The 15,941-nt window shown below is 40.3% G+C and overlaps 1 protein-coding gene across 1 annotated transcript in view; it reads right to left on the bottom strand.

The window, feature by feature from the left end:
* Positions 1-15,589, bottom strand: part of TTC28 (tetratricopeptide repeat domain 28) — a 410,194-nt gene extending 394,605 nt beyond the window's left edge. The window contains exon 1 of the mRNA XM_086348496.1: positions 14,815-15,589. Within this exon, the coding sequence (XP_086204622.1) occupies positions 14,815-14,841 (27 nt within the window). The 5' untranslated portion in view covers positions 14,842-15,589. The remainder of the gene's footprint in view (positions 1-14,814) is intronic.
* Positions 15,590-15,941: the final 352 nt, after the last annotated feature.

The following is a 15,941-nucleotide window of genomic DNA, read 5'->3' on the forward strand; positions in this document are numbered from 1 at the left end:
CCTCTTCAGTCTTTCTTTTCTAATTATAGGACTTCTCAGAACCCTCACAATATGCCAAAGGAGATAATGTGGGTATACCTCTTCTAAATTTATTTAACCACAGATTTTTTTTCCTCTTCAGTGAATCCAGTGGAGTGCACTTTAAGAACTGTTTTCCTAAATTTAAAAAAAAAGGGAAAAAACTTAATATAGGCGTAATATATTCAAAAGGTGTACGTGTTGTAGGAAGGGGGAGGCCCCCCTACAGGGCCCCAAGAGCAGGCTCTTGTCTAACACTCAGAAAAGAACTGTCCAAGGAGACACGTGCTGACAAAGCAAGAGATTTTATTGGGAAGGGCACGCGGGTGGAGAGCAGTAGGGTAAGGGAACCCAAGAAAACAGCTCTGCCGCGTGGCTTGCAGTCTCGGGTTTTATGGTGATGGGATTAGTTTCCGGGTGGTCTTTGGCCAATCATTTTAATTCAGAATCTCTCCTGGTGGCGCACACAAAGATGGATGCTAGCGGGAAGGATTCTGGGAAGTGGACGGACATGCGGTGTCTCCTTTCCACCTTTCCTGAACTCTTCTGGGTGGTGGTGGCTTATTAGTTCTGTATTCTTTACCAGGATGTCCTGTCATAAAACAACTCATGTGAATGGTTACTATGGTGCCCGGCCAGGGTGGGTGGTTTTAATCAGAGTGCTTCTCCTAACAACTCCCCTCTGAGAGACTTCATACTCAAGATACTTTTTGGGAATTGGGGCGGAGGTCTCTTTCTCCTGAGTTCCCTTACCCTACCACTCTCCACCCGGGTGACCTTCCCAATAAAATCTCTTGCTTTGTCAGCACTGTCTCCTTGGACAATTCTTTTCCAAGTGTTAGACAAGTGTTTGCTCTTGGGGCCCTGTAGGGGGGCTTCCCCCTTCCTACAACATATGTATACTAATTTTTTTTTAAAAAAGAGGACATTATGCCATAAGGTCAAAAGCTGGGGGGGGAGGACTGAGATAGCACTCATTTTATTAAGAATCCAACTGCAAAAACTAATCTACTTAGAGGTGAATATGTACAAAATGCATTAATCTTCCAGAAGTATTTAAGAGGAAATCAAGCTATGAACAACAATATGACAACATGAGAGTAATAAATGAAATACAAATGGGGAATTCCTTTACAATTAGTTTAGTTACCTTTAAGTCACTTTAGTAAAAATGAAAGGGTAGGTGGTAAGAAAGTCTGTACTACAGAAAATACGTGGTGGTTATTAACCTAGACAACTTCCACATATAGGTCAATGCTTAGCTCATCCCACCTCCTCTTCCTTCTTTCTCCTGATTTTCAGTGTTCCCACAGCACTCTATATATGGTACTACTGTTATCATATTGTATTGAAGTAATTTATTTTCTCATCTAACTTCCTGTCTAGACTGTAAGCTCCTTGAGAATGGGGTTTATATGATATCTGAATCTAACACTTCATAAATTACTAGAGTGTTTATAGTTAGTAAATTAATTGATTCTCTCAAATTCAATAATTACTACCTTAATTAGCGAACATTCATAAGGATTAACTGAATATCTGAAATTTTGGAATAATAATACCATTAAGTATTACTGATTTTTCCTCTCCATGGTATAAAGAGCCAGCATGTGGTACACCCCAGGCCCTCAATAAGTGCATATTGAAATAATTATTCAATCAACTGACCCCAAGTTTTGACTACAAGTTTAGGCCTTAGTGGAGGGGATAGGATACCTAGAAGCTGCTGTACTTAAGCCTGACTTCTGACTGCTGCTGAGCACTGCACATGGCAGCAGGAGAGACAGAAATTTCAGCACTAAGGCACCATTCTCAGCTCACTGCAGCCAAAAGAAATTCCTCTAAGAGGTAAAGAAACAGGTGCTACTTGAAAAGCTCCGAATTTTATAAAGCCACCACAAAAGCTCTAAAGACTGAAACCACTTTTTTTTTTTTGTAGACAATCACAGCCTAAAAAGGAGTTAACTTCCTATACTGAGCACCTTTGTCACCTACGCAGACATATGTCCATCATTTCTTTTTCAATATCCTTTCCAATTAATTATATTCTAGTATAAGCCCATTCTTCCCACTCCAGTTTTCTCTGTCTTAACTACACACACGTTATCTTTCCCAGATGGTATAATTAAATATATTAAAAAGTAGTCAGAATTCTGTCTTCACAAAAATGCCCAGAGATAACAGCATTCCTTTAAAGCTACAGCAATTACCCATCAGCCTAAAGGCCATCTAAAGCTTAAAATCTTCAGGGAATAGCATGACAGGAGAATGCACAAAATATGAGTCAAAGACTCTCTTCACCTTCCAGACTCTGATTTTGGAAGTTTATTCTCCTAGTAGAACTGTATTATTCTTTCACAATTTACTTAGGGTAGATATATAAGTTCTTTCCAACAAGAGCTCTGGAATACAATTTTTTTTTTTAAGTAAAGACTGCTTAACAGAAATTCCAACAGAAATGTGAATTAAAGGGGTAATTTCCGATGTAGTGAAAAGCTGTAATGTCCATTCAAACTAATGAAGGCACACAGCATTAATCTCCTAAAAAGATTCAAATACTATGAGTAGCGCAATTCTATTTCTTGGTAGGAATAAATTAAGATGATTTCCCTTACAGAAATTGCCATAATTACAAGTAATTATCTTGTACTCTCTAAATTTACCACTACAGCACATTCTGCAAATATCATTCCCATCAAATACTTTATTTGGAAATACAGGAGAGACTGTTGTTTTATGAATTGTGCTACAGGCCTCAAACTGATTGTTTAACAGTTCTACATAATATGTGTAGTAAAGAGATGACATTCTAAAGTTGGAAAGACTTGGAATTCCAAATTTATGATATTCCTATCATCAGGTAACTTATACTACCCAAAGGATTACAAACAAAATGAGAATGGCAAACGTTCAAAGATACACTTGACTCAAATGCGGACTTATGCATGAAACAAAGAGGAGAATCATTCTGATATACATAGAGCAATCATGAAAAACATGTAAACAGTTGCTGCAGTATTTATAAAAATCCTTGCAGAGCCAAATAAAATCCCATCGTTTACAACCTACTCAGTTGTTCATTTCCCTTTAATAAGAAAGGGTGAGAAAAAGCAGTTACTCATCGAGCATTGTGAGGAGAAGAAGCATGTGAAAACCTAATTCCCCATCTTTGGGGCCAATTACTGTCTGGATTTCAGCTGGCATTTGAAATCTATTCTCCAGCCAAACTGGGATGCCTTACCATGCTGTAAAAACATGCTGAGAGCTTGCCTCTCCCTTCATTATTCTTGTTGCCTGGAATTGTCTCCTCCTCCTCCTCTGGCAAGCCCACCAAGTCTAACTGAAACGCCAACCCACCATGCAAACTCTCTTGATTGACTAATTCCTACCCCAAACTTCAAACCCTTCCCCTTCTCACCAACTCAGCTGTGTCCTCGCCTCTTAGTTACTTTCTCTGGTGATGCTTAACATCTGCCACCTCACATTTTAGACATTTGTGCACATGTCATATGCTCCCTTCTAGAGGAAATGTATTTTATTCATATTTGTATCTCAAACAGCTTTAATAAATGCTTACTAATTTGATCATTTAAAATAAATTTTATTTTTAATATTATTATTGAAATTACCGCTAGAAGGGCTTTGTTGTGGCTGTTGTTTAGTTACTAAGTCATATCCGACTTTTTTGTGACCCCTATGGACTGCAGCCCAACAGTCCTCTGTCCATGGGATTTCCCAGGCAAGAATATTGGAGTGGGTTGCCATTTCCTTCTCCAGAGGATCTTCCCGACCCAGGGATCGAATCCACATCTCCTGCACTGGCAGGCCGATTCTTTACAGAAAGAGCTACCAAGTCCATTAAGAAAACATACTTTTTTAAACTCTGAAATAATATCTGGTTTTATTTAATCAAAAATTGAACATTTGTATAATTAGCGTTTAAAACTCATCCACAGTAATATTATAATCTCTGTGCCTATCAATCTTCCCTAGTTTATCTGGTCAGTGTGTGCATGTTAAGTCACTGCAGTAGTGTCTGACTCTTTGTGACACTATGGACTGCAGCTCACCAGCCTCCTGTGTCCATGAGGTTCTCCTGGCAAGAATACTGGAGTGGGTTGCCATTTCCTACTCCACGAGGTCTTCCCAACCCAGGACTGAACCCAAGTCTCTTACATCTCCTGCACTGGCAGGTGGGTGCTCTACCACTGGCACCCCCTGGGAAGCCCATATTTAGTCAGTATAAACGCTAATTATATTTGCATACATAAATACACATAATAGCTCAGTTGGTAAAGAATCCACCTACAATGCAGAAGACCCCAGGTTGATTCCTGGGCTGGGAAGATCCACTGGAGAGGAGATAGGCTACCCACTCCAGTATTCTTGGGCTTCCCTTGTGGCTCAGCTGGTAAAGAATCTGCCTGCAATGCGGGAGACCTGGATTCGATCCCTGGGTTGGAAAGATCCCCTGGAGAAGGGAAAGGCAAACCCACTCCAGTATTCTGGCCTGGAGAATGCCATGGACTGTATAATCCATGCAGGCACAAAGAGTCAGACACAACTGAGCAACTTTCACTTTCAATAACTTATCATTTAAGACCCTTCCTGAGGCTGGTCAATCTGTTAAAGTAAGAGTTTTTACATTTAAATTTTAAACCAAAAAAATAAGGAAACCTACTCACTTTTTCCACATTTTACACTATTTTAATCAACTTCTCAATGTCAGCAGTATATTCTATATTTATAATTTAAAAATTAGCTCTAGGGATTTTACATTCTCATTCATCCTTAATCCAGAATGACAGAGTACAATGTATATCAATATTATGAATCCACTTTTAAAAATTGTCACAGAATTCTGTTCAAATTAATACAGATAGTTTACTCACAGTTATACTAGAAACACTGGTTCCAAAATAGCCCAATTCTTCTAAATTGTTTGTTTCATGACCACTATAAATGGTAAAGCATTTATATGGTTCATTAAAATTTCTTGAGAACCACAGCTATCATCAGAAATAATCAGAAGAGTGACAAGAATATTCTGATATGATTTATTATCAACGAGGTCTATTTCAAATTTGTGGAAACCTACATAAAGTGTTTTACTTTTCAAATAAGTTATTCTGTCTTTATGGATAGTGATCATTAATTTTTCTTCCCTTATGCTTGGTCCTTTGTGTCATCTACTCTCACCTAGAGCTGGTCATAACCTTAAAATTACAAAGTACATGGAGTTTGTGGTCAACAACCTCTCTCCATTTCCACTCTCAGCATCTTTTTCTCCTGTTCTCCCTGGATGCTACCCGCTACTTCTTTTTCACTCAGGATCCCCTCAAAGTGACCCCATACTCCAACTCAAAACAGGTCTCTCAGTGACCAGGAATTGCACCACGCCAGGCCTCCCTGTCCATCACCAACTCCCGGAGTTCACCGAAACTCATGTCCATTGAGTCAGTGATGCCATCCAGCCATCTCATCCTCTGTCGTCCCCTTCTCCTCCTGCCCCCAATCCCTCCCAGCATCAGGGTCTTTTCCAATGAGTCAACTCTTCGCATGAGGTGGCCAAAGTACTGGAGTTTCAGCTTTAGCATCAGTCCTTCCAAGGAACACCCAGGACTGATCTCCTTTAGAATGGACTGACTGGATCTCCTTGAAGTCCAAGGGACACTGAAGAGTCTTCCCCAACACCACAGTTCAAAAGCATCAATTCTTTGGCACTCAGCTTTCTTCACAGTCCAACTATCACATCCATAATGACCACTGGAAAAACCAGAGCCTTGACTAGATGGACCTTTGTTGGCAAAGTAATGTCTCTGCTTTTGAATAACATGGCATTTATCAAATCATTCAAAATGTTTTTCAGTCCCTGTGACCAAGCATCCTCAAAAGTATCTAACTCAGTATTCAACAGAATAACAAATTCTCACTTACCAAAAGGTCATTTATTAATCACCTAAAGTATCTCAAACACTGCCTAAAACCAGAAATTATTAAAAAAAAAAAAAATCTAAGTAGTCAAAATATAAAATCACAGTTCATACTCTCAAGTTCAATACTCATAAGACAAACCATCATTCAGAGGTTACTTACTTTAATTTCAGTCACAAGTTAAGGCTGTTAGCTGCGTTTCTCACCCACCACAGATAGGAAACAAATACATAAAACAAAACTGTAAGAGGTAGGCACAGGGCAGCAGCATTACTTTGGGCAACATGGAAAGAAAGGTAAAAATCACACAAAGACGTCATAAAAGTATTTTAAAAGAAATAAAAAAGCAGTCTGGGGTCATTCAGTATAGGAACAAATAGTTCTATATTCCTTAAAAGCTATCCTATAGTAGTGCTACATTATGACAACGTAGAATAATTCATGCTTGTGATAATAATCCTGAGTAATCTGGAAAAGCTTAGTACCTTCTGTTTAAGAAGATAGAAAATTTCATATTAAAGAATGGTTGAAATTTAACAAGGGCTGGCAGTTAATGAATTAAGTTTGAGCTAACAAGAAATTCACAAGAACCCCACAGTTAAATAATAGCATAGTGATTTTTCATGGAAACTACGGTGACTACAGAATATTAAAATTCATAATTAATCCCTCAAACTTATTTTAGTCTTAATTTCAGTATTTATCACCAACACTCCTAACCTATCAAATACTAACTGAACCAAAGTAAATTTGTAGTTTTATAGGTAAAAGGTGGTGAAACATCAGCAATTTCACATGCTTCAATCTAATATATTCACCAAAATTAATAACAATATAGTAGGCTGCATTTATCTTTTATTTCTCCAGCCCACCCTCTGTTGGAAAAAACGAATTATTAAATAATAAAGTTGCAAAGTCCACCAAAATGATCATGAGTCCGCTACCACTCACTATGACATTCTCTTTCCACTCCTCAAAAACAAATTTATTTCCAAAACTACTTGATAGATCTGGGCTTAAGCATTTCAGTTTTTCACAGATAATCGTGATTTAACATAATCCTAAAAATGAGTATGTGGATTTCCATATGTTCATTTATAAATATTTAAAATATAAAACATGCTTAACAATTGTCAGAGCAATGAAGTAATGAACCAGATAAATATAACAGGTACTCAAGGTTTTTAGTTATATAAAACCAGTTGGCATTCAATCTGTTTTTAGGTTCAAATGTTATTTTGATTTTCCATAAAACAAGGAACATCTATTTATATATTGGACCAGTCAAAATAAGAAATCACTTATCAACTTTGAAAAACCCAATCTCTAATCTAATAAATGTTGTTATGCCAATATAGGATATGTTATCCTAAGATGCACAACAAAATTTCCTTGTAGCTTTCTTCCTTCCCTACTCCCACTATTATCTTTCAAGGTTTAAGTCTACATATATCTGAGTGTTTAGGAGAGTATGTATCCAAACACAAAGAGTTCCCACCATGACCTGCTAGTTCCCAACTCCACTTTGTCCCTGTTCCAAATGGTAACTACTCTCTAACTCAAAATTACCTCAAAATCTGTTTCCACAAGCCTTAATCTCCCAATGTGCTATAAATCCAAAATATTACCTCCCCCAAAGTAAGTAATGCTGGAAATACAGGTATTCATGAATGGACATTAGCTTACACAACTGGACATAAGCTATAGAAATTTCAGCCTTTCATAGTCCAAACTGAGAAACATCTACCAGCAGAAAGCTTATGTGCAGCTGACAACTGACATTGTTTATTGCAGGTACTCAGGTACTTTCTCCAGAAATGCTAAGTTTATTACACTGAAGGTGTAAACCAAAGGATACAATTTTATGTTTTTCCTAACAATACATGCTAAAAGAATAGAATACTCAAAATAACAAAGGTCCCTCCAACAGAACGAATAACAAACTGTTGAAAAAGGAATATAGTTAGAGGGCTCGATCATGTGAGAATATTCCTCTTAGCTACAAAAATCTAAAAGGGGAGACTAATAAGAAAGTTCAGGACAAAAGATTCATATATATCCCAAAAATGACAGTTAAATGATATAATTTTTATAGCTTTCAATAAAACTACATGGTTTAGCACATCAATAAAAGCAAAGTCTTAAGAGACATACATTGTTATTAATGACATAATGAATTCACTGCGGAAGCTAAGGCTGACAAGGCCAGCCGGGATTTCAGGTTTTCTCTTGCTTCTGCTGTGTTTTCCACAGCATGTCATCTCTGTGACTGACTAGCAAAATGAAGGTGGCTGCTGGAGCCTTTTCTTGAAGTTGGGCCAATTAAACTCTGTAGCCGCTCACACTGGCAATGTTTACTGGCTAGCTCCTGAACAGTAAAGGTGCCAAATCAGATTTCCTCATCACTGACTTCCTTCACTTCTTATCAAGTCTATCAGCTATTTCCAGCTACTCCAATGTCCCTGGAAGTAGTTTTCTATTGATGACCATTTTCCCACCAGTTTTACAAGATCAAAAACATTTCAGGCTGAAGGGAATAAAGATTTACTCTGGTAGTTTACAGCCATGGTGTTGCTCCACTGGTATCTTGTGACCCAGTTGTAAGATGTTATAATTTCATGCAAAGATGGGCACAAAAAAAGGACAGAAACGGCAAGGACCTAATAGAGCAGAAGAGATTAAGAAGAGGTGGCAAGAATACACAGAAGAATTAAACAAAAAAGGTCTTAATGACCCAGATAACCACAATGGTGTGGTCACTCACCTAGAGCCAGACATCCTGGAATACGAAGTCAAGTGGGCCTTAGGAAGCATCACTATGAACAAACCTAGTAGAGATGATAGAATTCAGTTGAGCTATTTCAAATTCTAAAAGATGATGCTGTGAAAGTGCTGCACTCAATATGTCAGCAAATTTGGAAAACTTGGCAGTGGCCACAGGACTGGAAAAGGTCAGTTTTTATTCCAATCCCAAAGAAAGGCAATACCAGAGAATGCTCAAACTATCGCACAACTGAGCTCATTTCAGATGCTAGCAAGGTCATGTTCAAAATTCTTCAAGCTAAGATTCAACAGTACATGAACCGAGAACTTCCAGAGGTAAGGGTTAGATTTAGAAAAGGCAGAGGAACCAGAGATCAAATTGCCAACATTCACTGGATCATAGAAGAATCACGGGAATTCCAAAAAACATCTACTTCTGCTTCACTGACTACACTAAGCATCTGACTGTGGATCACAACAAACTATGGAAAATTCTAAAACAGATGGGAATACCAGACCACCTCAGTTACCTTCTGAGAAACCTGTATGCGGGTCAAGAAGTGACAGTTAGAATCTGTCATGGAACAACAAACTGGTTCAAAATTGGGAAAGGAATATGTCAAGGCTATATATTGTCACCCTGAGTATTTAACTTATATGCAGAGTACATCATGGGAAATACCAGGCTGGACAACTCACAAGTTGGAATCAAGATTGCCAGGTATGCAGATGATACTACCCTTATGGCAGAAAGCGAAGGGGAACTAAAGAGCCTCTTGATGAAAGTGAAAGAGAAAAGTGAAAAAGCTGGTTTAAAACTCAACATTTAAAAAACTAAGATCATGGCATCTGGTCCCATCATTTCATGGCAAATAGATGGGGGAAAAAATGGAAACCGTGGCAGGTTTTATTTTCTTGGGATCCAAAATCACTGCAGATGGTGATTGCAGCCATGAAATTAAAAGACGCTTGCTCCTTGGAAGAAAAGCTATGACCAACCTAGAGAGCATATTAAAAAGCAGAGACATCACTTTGCCAACAAAGGTCCCTATAGTCAAAGTCCCTATAGTTTTTCCAGTAGTCATATACAGATGTGAGAGTTGGACCATTAAGAGCACTGAAGAATTGATGCTTTCAAACTGTGGTGCTGGAGAAGACCTGAGAGTTCCTTGGACAGCAAGGAGATCAAACCAGTCCATCCTAAAGGAAATGAGTCCTGAATATTCATTGGACGGACTGATGCTGAAGCCAAAGCTCCAATACTTTGGCCACCTGATGTGAAGAGCCATCTCATTGGAAAAGACCCTAATGCCATGAAAGACTGAGGCCAGGAGGAGAAGGGGGCGACAGAGGATGAGATGGTTATATATCATCACAACTCAATGGAAATGAGTTTGGGCAAACTCCAGGAGACAGTAGAGGACAGGGAAGCCTGGCATGCTGCAGTCCATGGGGTTCCAAAGAGTCACACACAACTGAGCAACTGAATAACAACAACTAGACAAAAGAGAGACATCGCAGAATGTTAAGGAGAATAATACGTGTATTTCTTTAAATAATTATTCTAGAAGAAGAAAGAAGGAAAGTCAGAGGAAAAAAGAGACAAGAAAAAGAAAACTCATTAGGATGTCATTTGCAATATATCCAGCAAGTGACAATGAGGCATTTGACTCTAACAGTGAGGAGTCAGATGTCAAAGATTAAATGACACGCCCAAGGACACAAGTCATGGGAACTGCCAGAACCAAAACCTAGGTCTCTAGGTTGCACTGATCCAGGAATGATGTATAGAACAGATCTGCAGAAAGACCTTTATCATGAAATTTCTAAGACTTCTCTTTAAAACTGCTTTGGTCACAATGCTTATTTTTAAGTTCAATTTTATATTATAAACAAACTGTGGTCCAAAATGAAAATGATAATATCAACTAGCACAGCATTTAGGCAGGTAACTAAGTAAAATTTAGTATGCTGCTGCTGCTGCTGCTAAGTCACTTCAGTCGTGTCCGACTCTGTGCGACCCCAGAGACGGCAGCCCAACAGGCTCCCCCGTCCCTGGGATTCTCCAGGCAAGAACACTGGAGTGGGTTGCCATTTCCTTCTCCAATGCATAAAAGTGAAAAGTGAAAGTGAAGTTGCTCAGTCGACTTAGCAAAAGCGATCGATTAGCGATCCCATGGACTGCAGCCCACCAGGCTCCTCAGTCCATGGGATTTTCCCGGCAAGAATACTGGAGTGGGGTGCCATTGCCTTCTCCAAAATTTAGTATAGTTGTATTAAAATTTGAAGCTGAGCTTTCTAATCTAAAAACAAAATACTTCATTATAGAAAAAGTGCAGGGATTTGAAATACGATTTTTTTAGTAAAAGTAATAAGCTATTTCAAGACACAAATTTATGGGATGCAATCCTTATAAGTGAGCTTTGAAATAAGCTTTTTAAATGAAGCCCTATCAGAGAAGTCATTTAAGAAGCCAGATTCACATTATATTAATGTGACAAGTATAATAAGATAAATACATCATATGATTCTCAAATGACATAATGTAGCTTATGTGACATATTCCGATTAATGATCTTTTATTATGTGTGAACAGTAAAATAACATTAGATAAGCAATGAAAAAATCCAATCAGTAGCAGCTTTCCTGAAAGTTTTGACTGCAGTCTTATTTACACAGTGTTATCTGATACTAATCCTTGGATTTTAAAGAGCAAAAATCACTTCAGAATTGTAAACAAACATGTTCCTATGAGATGATCATTTTAATTACTATCATTTCTGCAAATACAAGATAGAAATAAGGTGCTGCATGATCGCCTCTTAAGGTAAAAACAGGGGAAAACAGATTCTCCCAGGCCAATAAGGTTATGTTAATAAAAGAATCGTGACCCTGCATCCGAGCCTAGTCCACAGAGCCTGATAGTGTGTCTTAACAATGACTACTATGGAACCTGTGTGGAAAGTGTAGCTGTCCCCTCCCTGGTATTGTCTACGAAAGATCAGAAGTGAGTGTCAAAACATTGTTGTTTTCTTTAATAATCCACTACAGTCTAATACCTATGAGCCAAATGAAATATTTTGAACTTTTTTACATTTAAAGATCATACGACCCTAAAAACAGATACAAGTTTTACAAAGCAATATTTCTTATTTACTTTTACATCAAATAAATATCTACTGAGCAACTGTATTATCCTTGGCACCAAAAAAAGAGGTGTGAAGTATTGTTTCTAAACTCAAGGAACTTGAGAGGCTGATTTAAAAAAAGGTGGGGGGAGGGGTGGTTTACTATCAGTAAAGCACAATCTATCTAAAAGAGCATAGATTTTAAATGCTCCAGGAATTCAGAAGTAGATGAAATCACTGTTTCTTCAAGAAGGGGAGGGAAGAAGAGCATCTTGGTGGTAGTATCCAGAAGTGAGGGAGCAAAGCTACAGCTAACTAAGCTCCTCACTGGTCCTGAGGGCGGAACATGATTAATCATGTTCTGGTGGTTTCTTTGTGAAAAAAAAGGTAGCAGACCCTAATTGAATACTCCAAAGCCCACATCTTGAATTTTAGTATTTACTTAAACCCAGCAAATAAGCAGAGGAAAGAAGAGTAAAGAGCTCCCTTTCAATCATATACCCTAGCTGCATGCACAGTTAGAAACAAAGAAACTTAGAACCTATGGTCATGGTCTTACGGTGAGCCCAGAATTTACAAAAGCCAGCACTGGCAGTGGCTGACAGGGCACCATGACAGCAAGTTAGCAACCAATCCTAGCCATGAGGCCCAGCTACACCCAGTGCTGCTTGGATCAGTATTCGACTGCTGAACGTCCTAGCTTTGCTGAATCACATCAATGTAGTATCACTCTGCATGTGTGGCATAAATGGCTTTTATGAAACAGTTTGACAAAACACATGGCACGTGACTGTAGCACCACAAACGTGTTAGCATACCCAGCCGGAGACCACGGCAGTGACTGGATCTGTGAGTATTCTTGCAGGTGTAAAAAATAAAAATAATCTTTGTAAAGAATTATTTGTGGCCTCTAGGAGTTGAATATTCTTTCAAGGAAGCTTCCGTTTCCAATGTAGAAGAAGCAACAAGAACTGTTCTCCAGCCACCTCCAAATAATCACACAGTATTTGATAGCTCAGCTTATTTTTTAATCTTCCATGAACTCTGTAGAATTTTATCTGGATCCTTATAACATGATGATTTGGGATTATGAATGCAGTGAATAAACACAACCTTCTGGTATAGCAATTTAAGTAACACAGAGTGAGTAAATACTTCAGAGTGAATCCTAACACTTGAAACAGAATCTTCCAGAGCCCAGAAATCCACCTGACTGCCAAGAATAATACTTCCGTGGTTCAAGCAATACCAGTACCCAGAGGGGTTTCCACAGACATAACCACATAAGTTACTGCGTACTGGGTAAAATAGAAAAAACAGACATTTATGAATGTATATTTTGCAGACACTTTAAAAGTACTCATAAATATACAATTTACAAATACAGAAGAAATTGAAGGGAGGGCTCTAGGAATACACAGCATATGTTTGAATTGCTTGATCATATCATTTCTTCTATGGGTTTTCTTCACCCTACTCTGATTTTTATAGGTCAGGAGTGGGGGGGAAGATGCATGGATCTCTTATCTAAAATACATGAAATCAATCTCACTGAAAGAAGCTCTATGATAAGAACTAATATATGAGAGATTCTGACTTCAGGATGAGGTAGAAATGACTTCGTTTCAGATAGCAAATTAGATAGCAAAGAAAACCTTTCAATTCACCAGGATATATTGAAGCAGTGTTTGTTAGATTTTCTAGCAATAAAACAAATGCACAATATCTTCTCATGCATTTCACACAATTTCCATTTCAGCTCTGATGTAAAACATGGTATCACACATCATGCCACAAAGAAAGAAGTCAGTTTAGCTAGTTCAAGTAAAACGCCAGGCAGCTGCTAACAGAGACAGGTCATGGCTGGGGAGGCACACAGCACATACAGTTCACTATGTTTTCCCTCAGAAGAATGTCAATAAAAACCAGGCCAAATTAGGTATTGGGCGGGGGGGGGGGGGGGGGGGGGGGAGGGCGCGCGCGGGGGAGGAGTCCTGCTATGCAGTGAACCAGTGCGTTCACCTAACAGCACCAGACAAGTTAGCAAAACGGAGCCCTAGCCAAAGCTACAGCCGCCAACAACTTGAAGAAAGCTGTCTTTCTCCCTGAATGTCCTGGGGTAGCTACCAGTCCCACATTTAGAAACGTTATTTCTGGGGCCAATAGCAATTTATTTTGATAGAACCACTGGATTTTTTTTTTCGTGAGTTCTCAACAAAGGAGCCATATTAGGAAATAATCTCGCAAAAAGCAAAGTGCCCCCTCCCCTTCTTCCCCGCGATCGATGCACACACACCCGTGCAGGCTGCCACGCAAAGACACACGCCCGTGACAATGGCTGGCGTGTTCACTCGCGCTGGCCCACGCGGCCGCCTGGAGCCCCGCGGGTAGAAGGCCCAGCCGGCCGGCCCCAGGCGCTCAGGCTGGAGGCCCCGCGGCCCCGCTGCCCGGGAACCAGCTGCTGGGCGGTTGTGCTGGGGATGCTCGCCCCCCAGCGGGGCCCTGGGGAAGCGGCTGCCAGCGGCTCAGAGCCTATTAACCCCTGGGGGAAGTAGGTGCTACAACACCCACCTGCGGGGACATTGGAGTGTGTCGGGAACACAACCCCAAATGGTTCCCCGCAGACGAGGCGCCACCGAGTTCTTAGACCCTGGCAGCTCCTGGCTGGCTCCGGCAAAGCTAATCGTGTTGCTAGCTCCACCGGGTTTCTAAAGCAAAGGGATGTTTCTGAGCTGTCACCCCTGAGAGTCCAGGCATACCAAGAAGGAAAAACTTAAAGAGGGCAGTGGACGCAGATCAGACTTGGTAACTCGTCCCTAAGGAACTGGCCTAAGTCCCAAAGGGACAGAGCTATTTGGACCTGCCGGTCCAGCAAACTATGGAAGGGGTGGAAGGACCCGAGGGCAGCCGCCCCCTGTCACCCCTCCCTGGGTCGGGCACCAGGGCCCCGTCCCCACTCCGGGACACTTACCTTCTTCCGGGGCTGCCATTTCATCATATTTGTACAGCCGATATGTGGAACATCAAGATGCTGGCTGGGGGCTGGGGGCAGATGCAGGGCAGCGGCAACTCCAAGTCATGCTGCCTCCCTCCCACCCCCTAATTCTTTCCCATATTCACCGCGAAGGGAAAGAGCCCAGGAGAGTCCAGTCTTTTCGCCTTCAGTTCAATGAAGTATCCCCAAACCAGGAACACGCTCCCCACGGGGCTAGGAAGTCCCAGCAGCAACCAGCGTACTCCAGCCAGAGCGGAGCATTTTCCCCTCGGGCCAGCGCCCGCAAAAGGAGCCTGCAGCAAGGGGTCTCCAAGCCGGCGCAGAGACCCTCCCTCAGAGAAGAGCCGGAGAACGCAAGCTGCTACAGAAACCCAGTCGGGTTCCTGCCATCCAAACCCCTTTTGACGAATTCTCCTCTTCTCAAAAAAAGATTAGACAAGCAATCAAACCCTCACACGCAGCCTGGAGCAATTCCCAAAATTCTGAGTGTATTTCTCGTTTGTAAAATTTAGCAAAGAAAATTCCAAAGATCTGTAATCAGAGCTTCTTTACGCTGTTTTCTCTTCCTTCTTGGATAACTTGGGGAAAGGATCTACCCTTCCCGAAATGTCTACCTTCCCTTAACACTGTAAATAGGAAAACTTGGTTTGTGTGTTTAGATTTTTTTTTTTTTTTAATTCCCAAGAACCTTAGTGGGGAAAGGCTGGAAGGAAATCCTGCAAGAACCCAACTCCACAGCTCAGTCTGCACTAATGACTTCCTTCCCTTCAGTGCGAGCACAGCCTGCCCAGCTCCAGCCACACAGAGCAAATGGTTTCTGGGTCTTAGTGCCACGACATCTGCTACATAGCAAAAAGTAAAGCATACAGTTTCAGAGGCACCTCACAGCTCCCAAGGAATCAGAACCAGAAGAGAACTACAGAAGCAGGAGACCATTTCAAAAGATCTTGATTTGTGAGTTATATCAAGAGGAAAAAAGAAATAGAAAAGGTTTCTAGACCAAAGGGCTATATAATCTAAAAGTGTGACTTAAAGGAAAAAGATTTAAGGTATTTGACAAGATTAAAATTTTAATCAAAAGTAGACTCTGCTTCTCTAAATTT

This window comes from Bos grunniens, chromosome 17 (assembly GCF_055505025.1).
Source record: "Bos grunniens cultivar Pamir isolate PY7600 chromosome 17, Bosgru_T2T1.0, whole genome shotgun sequence".
NCBI lineage: Eukaryota > Metazoa > Chordata > Mammalia > Artiodactyla > Bovidae > Bos > Bos grunniens.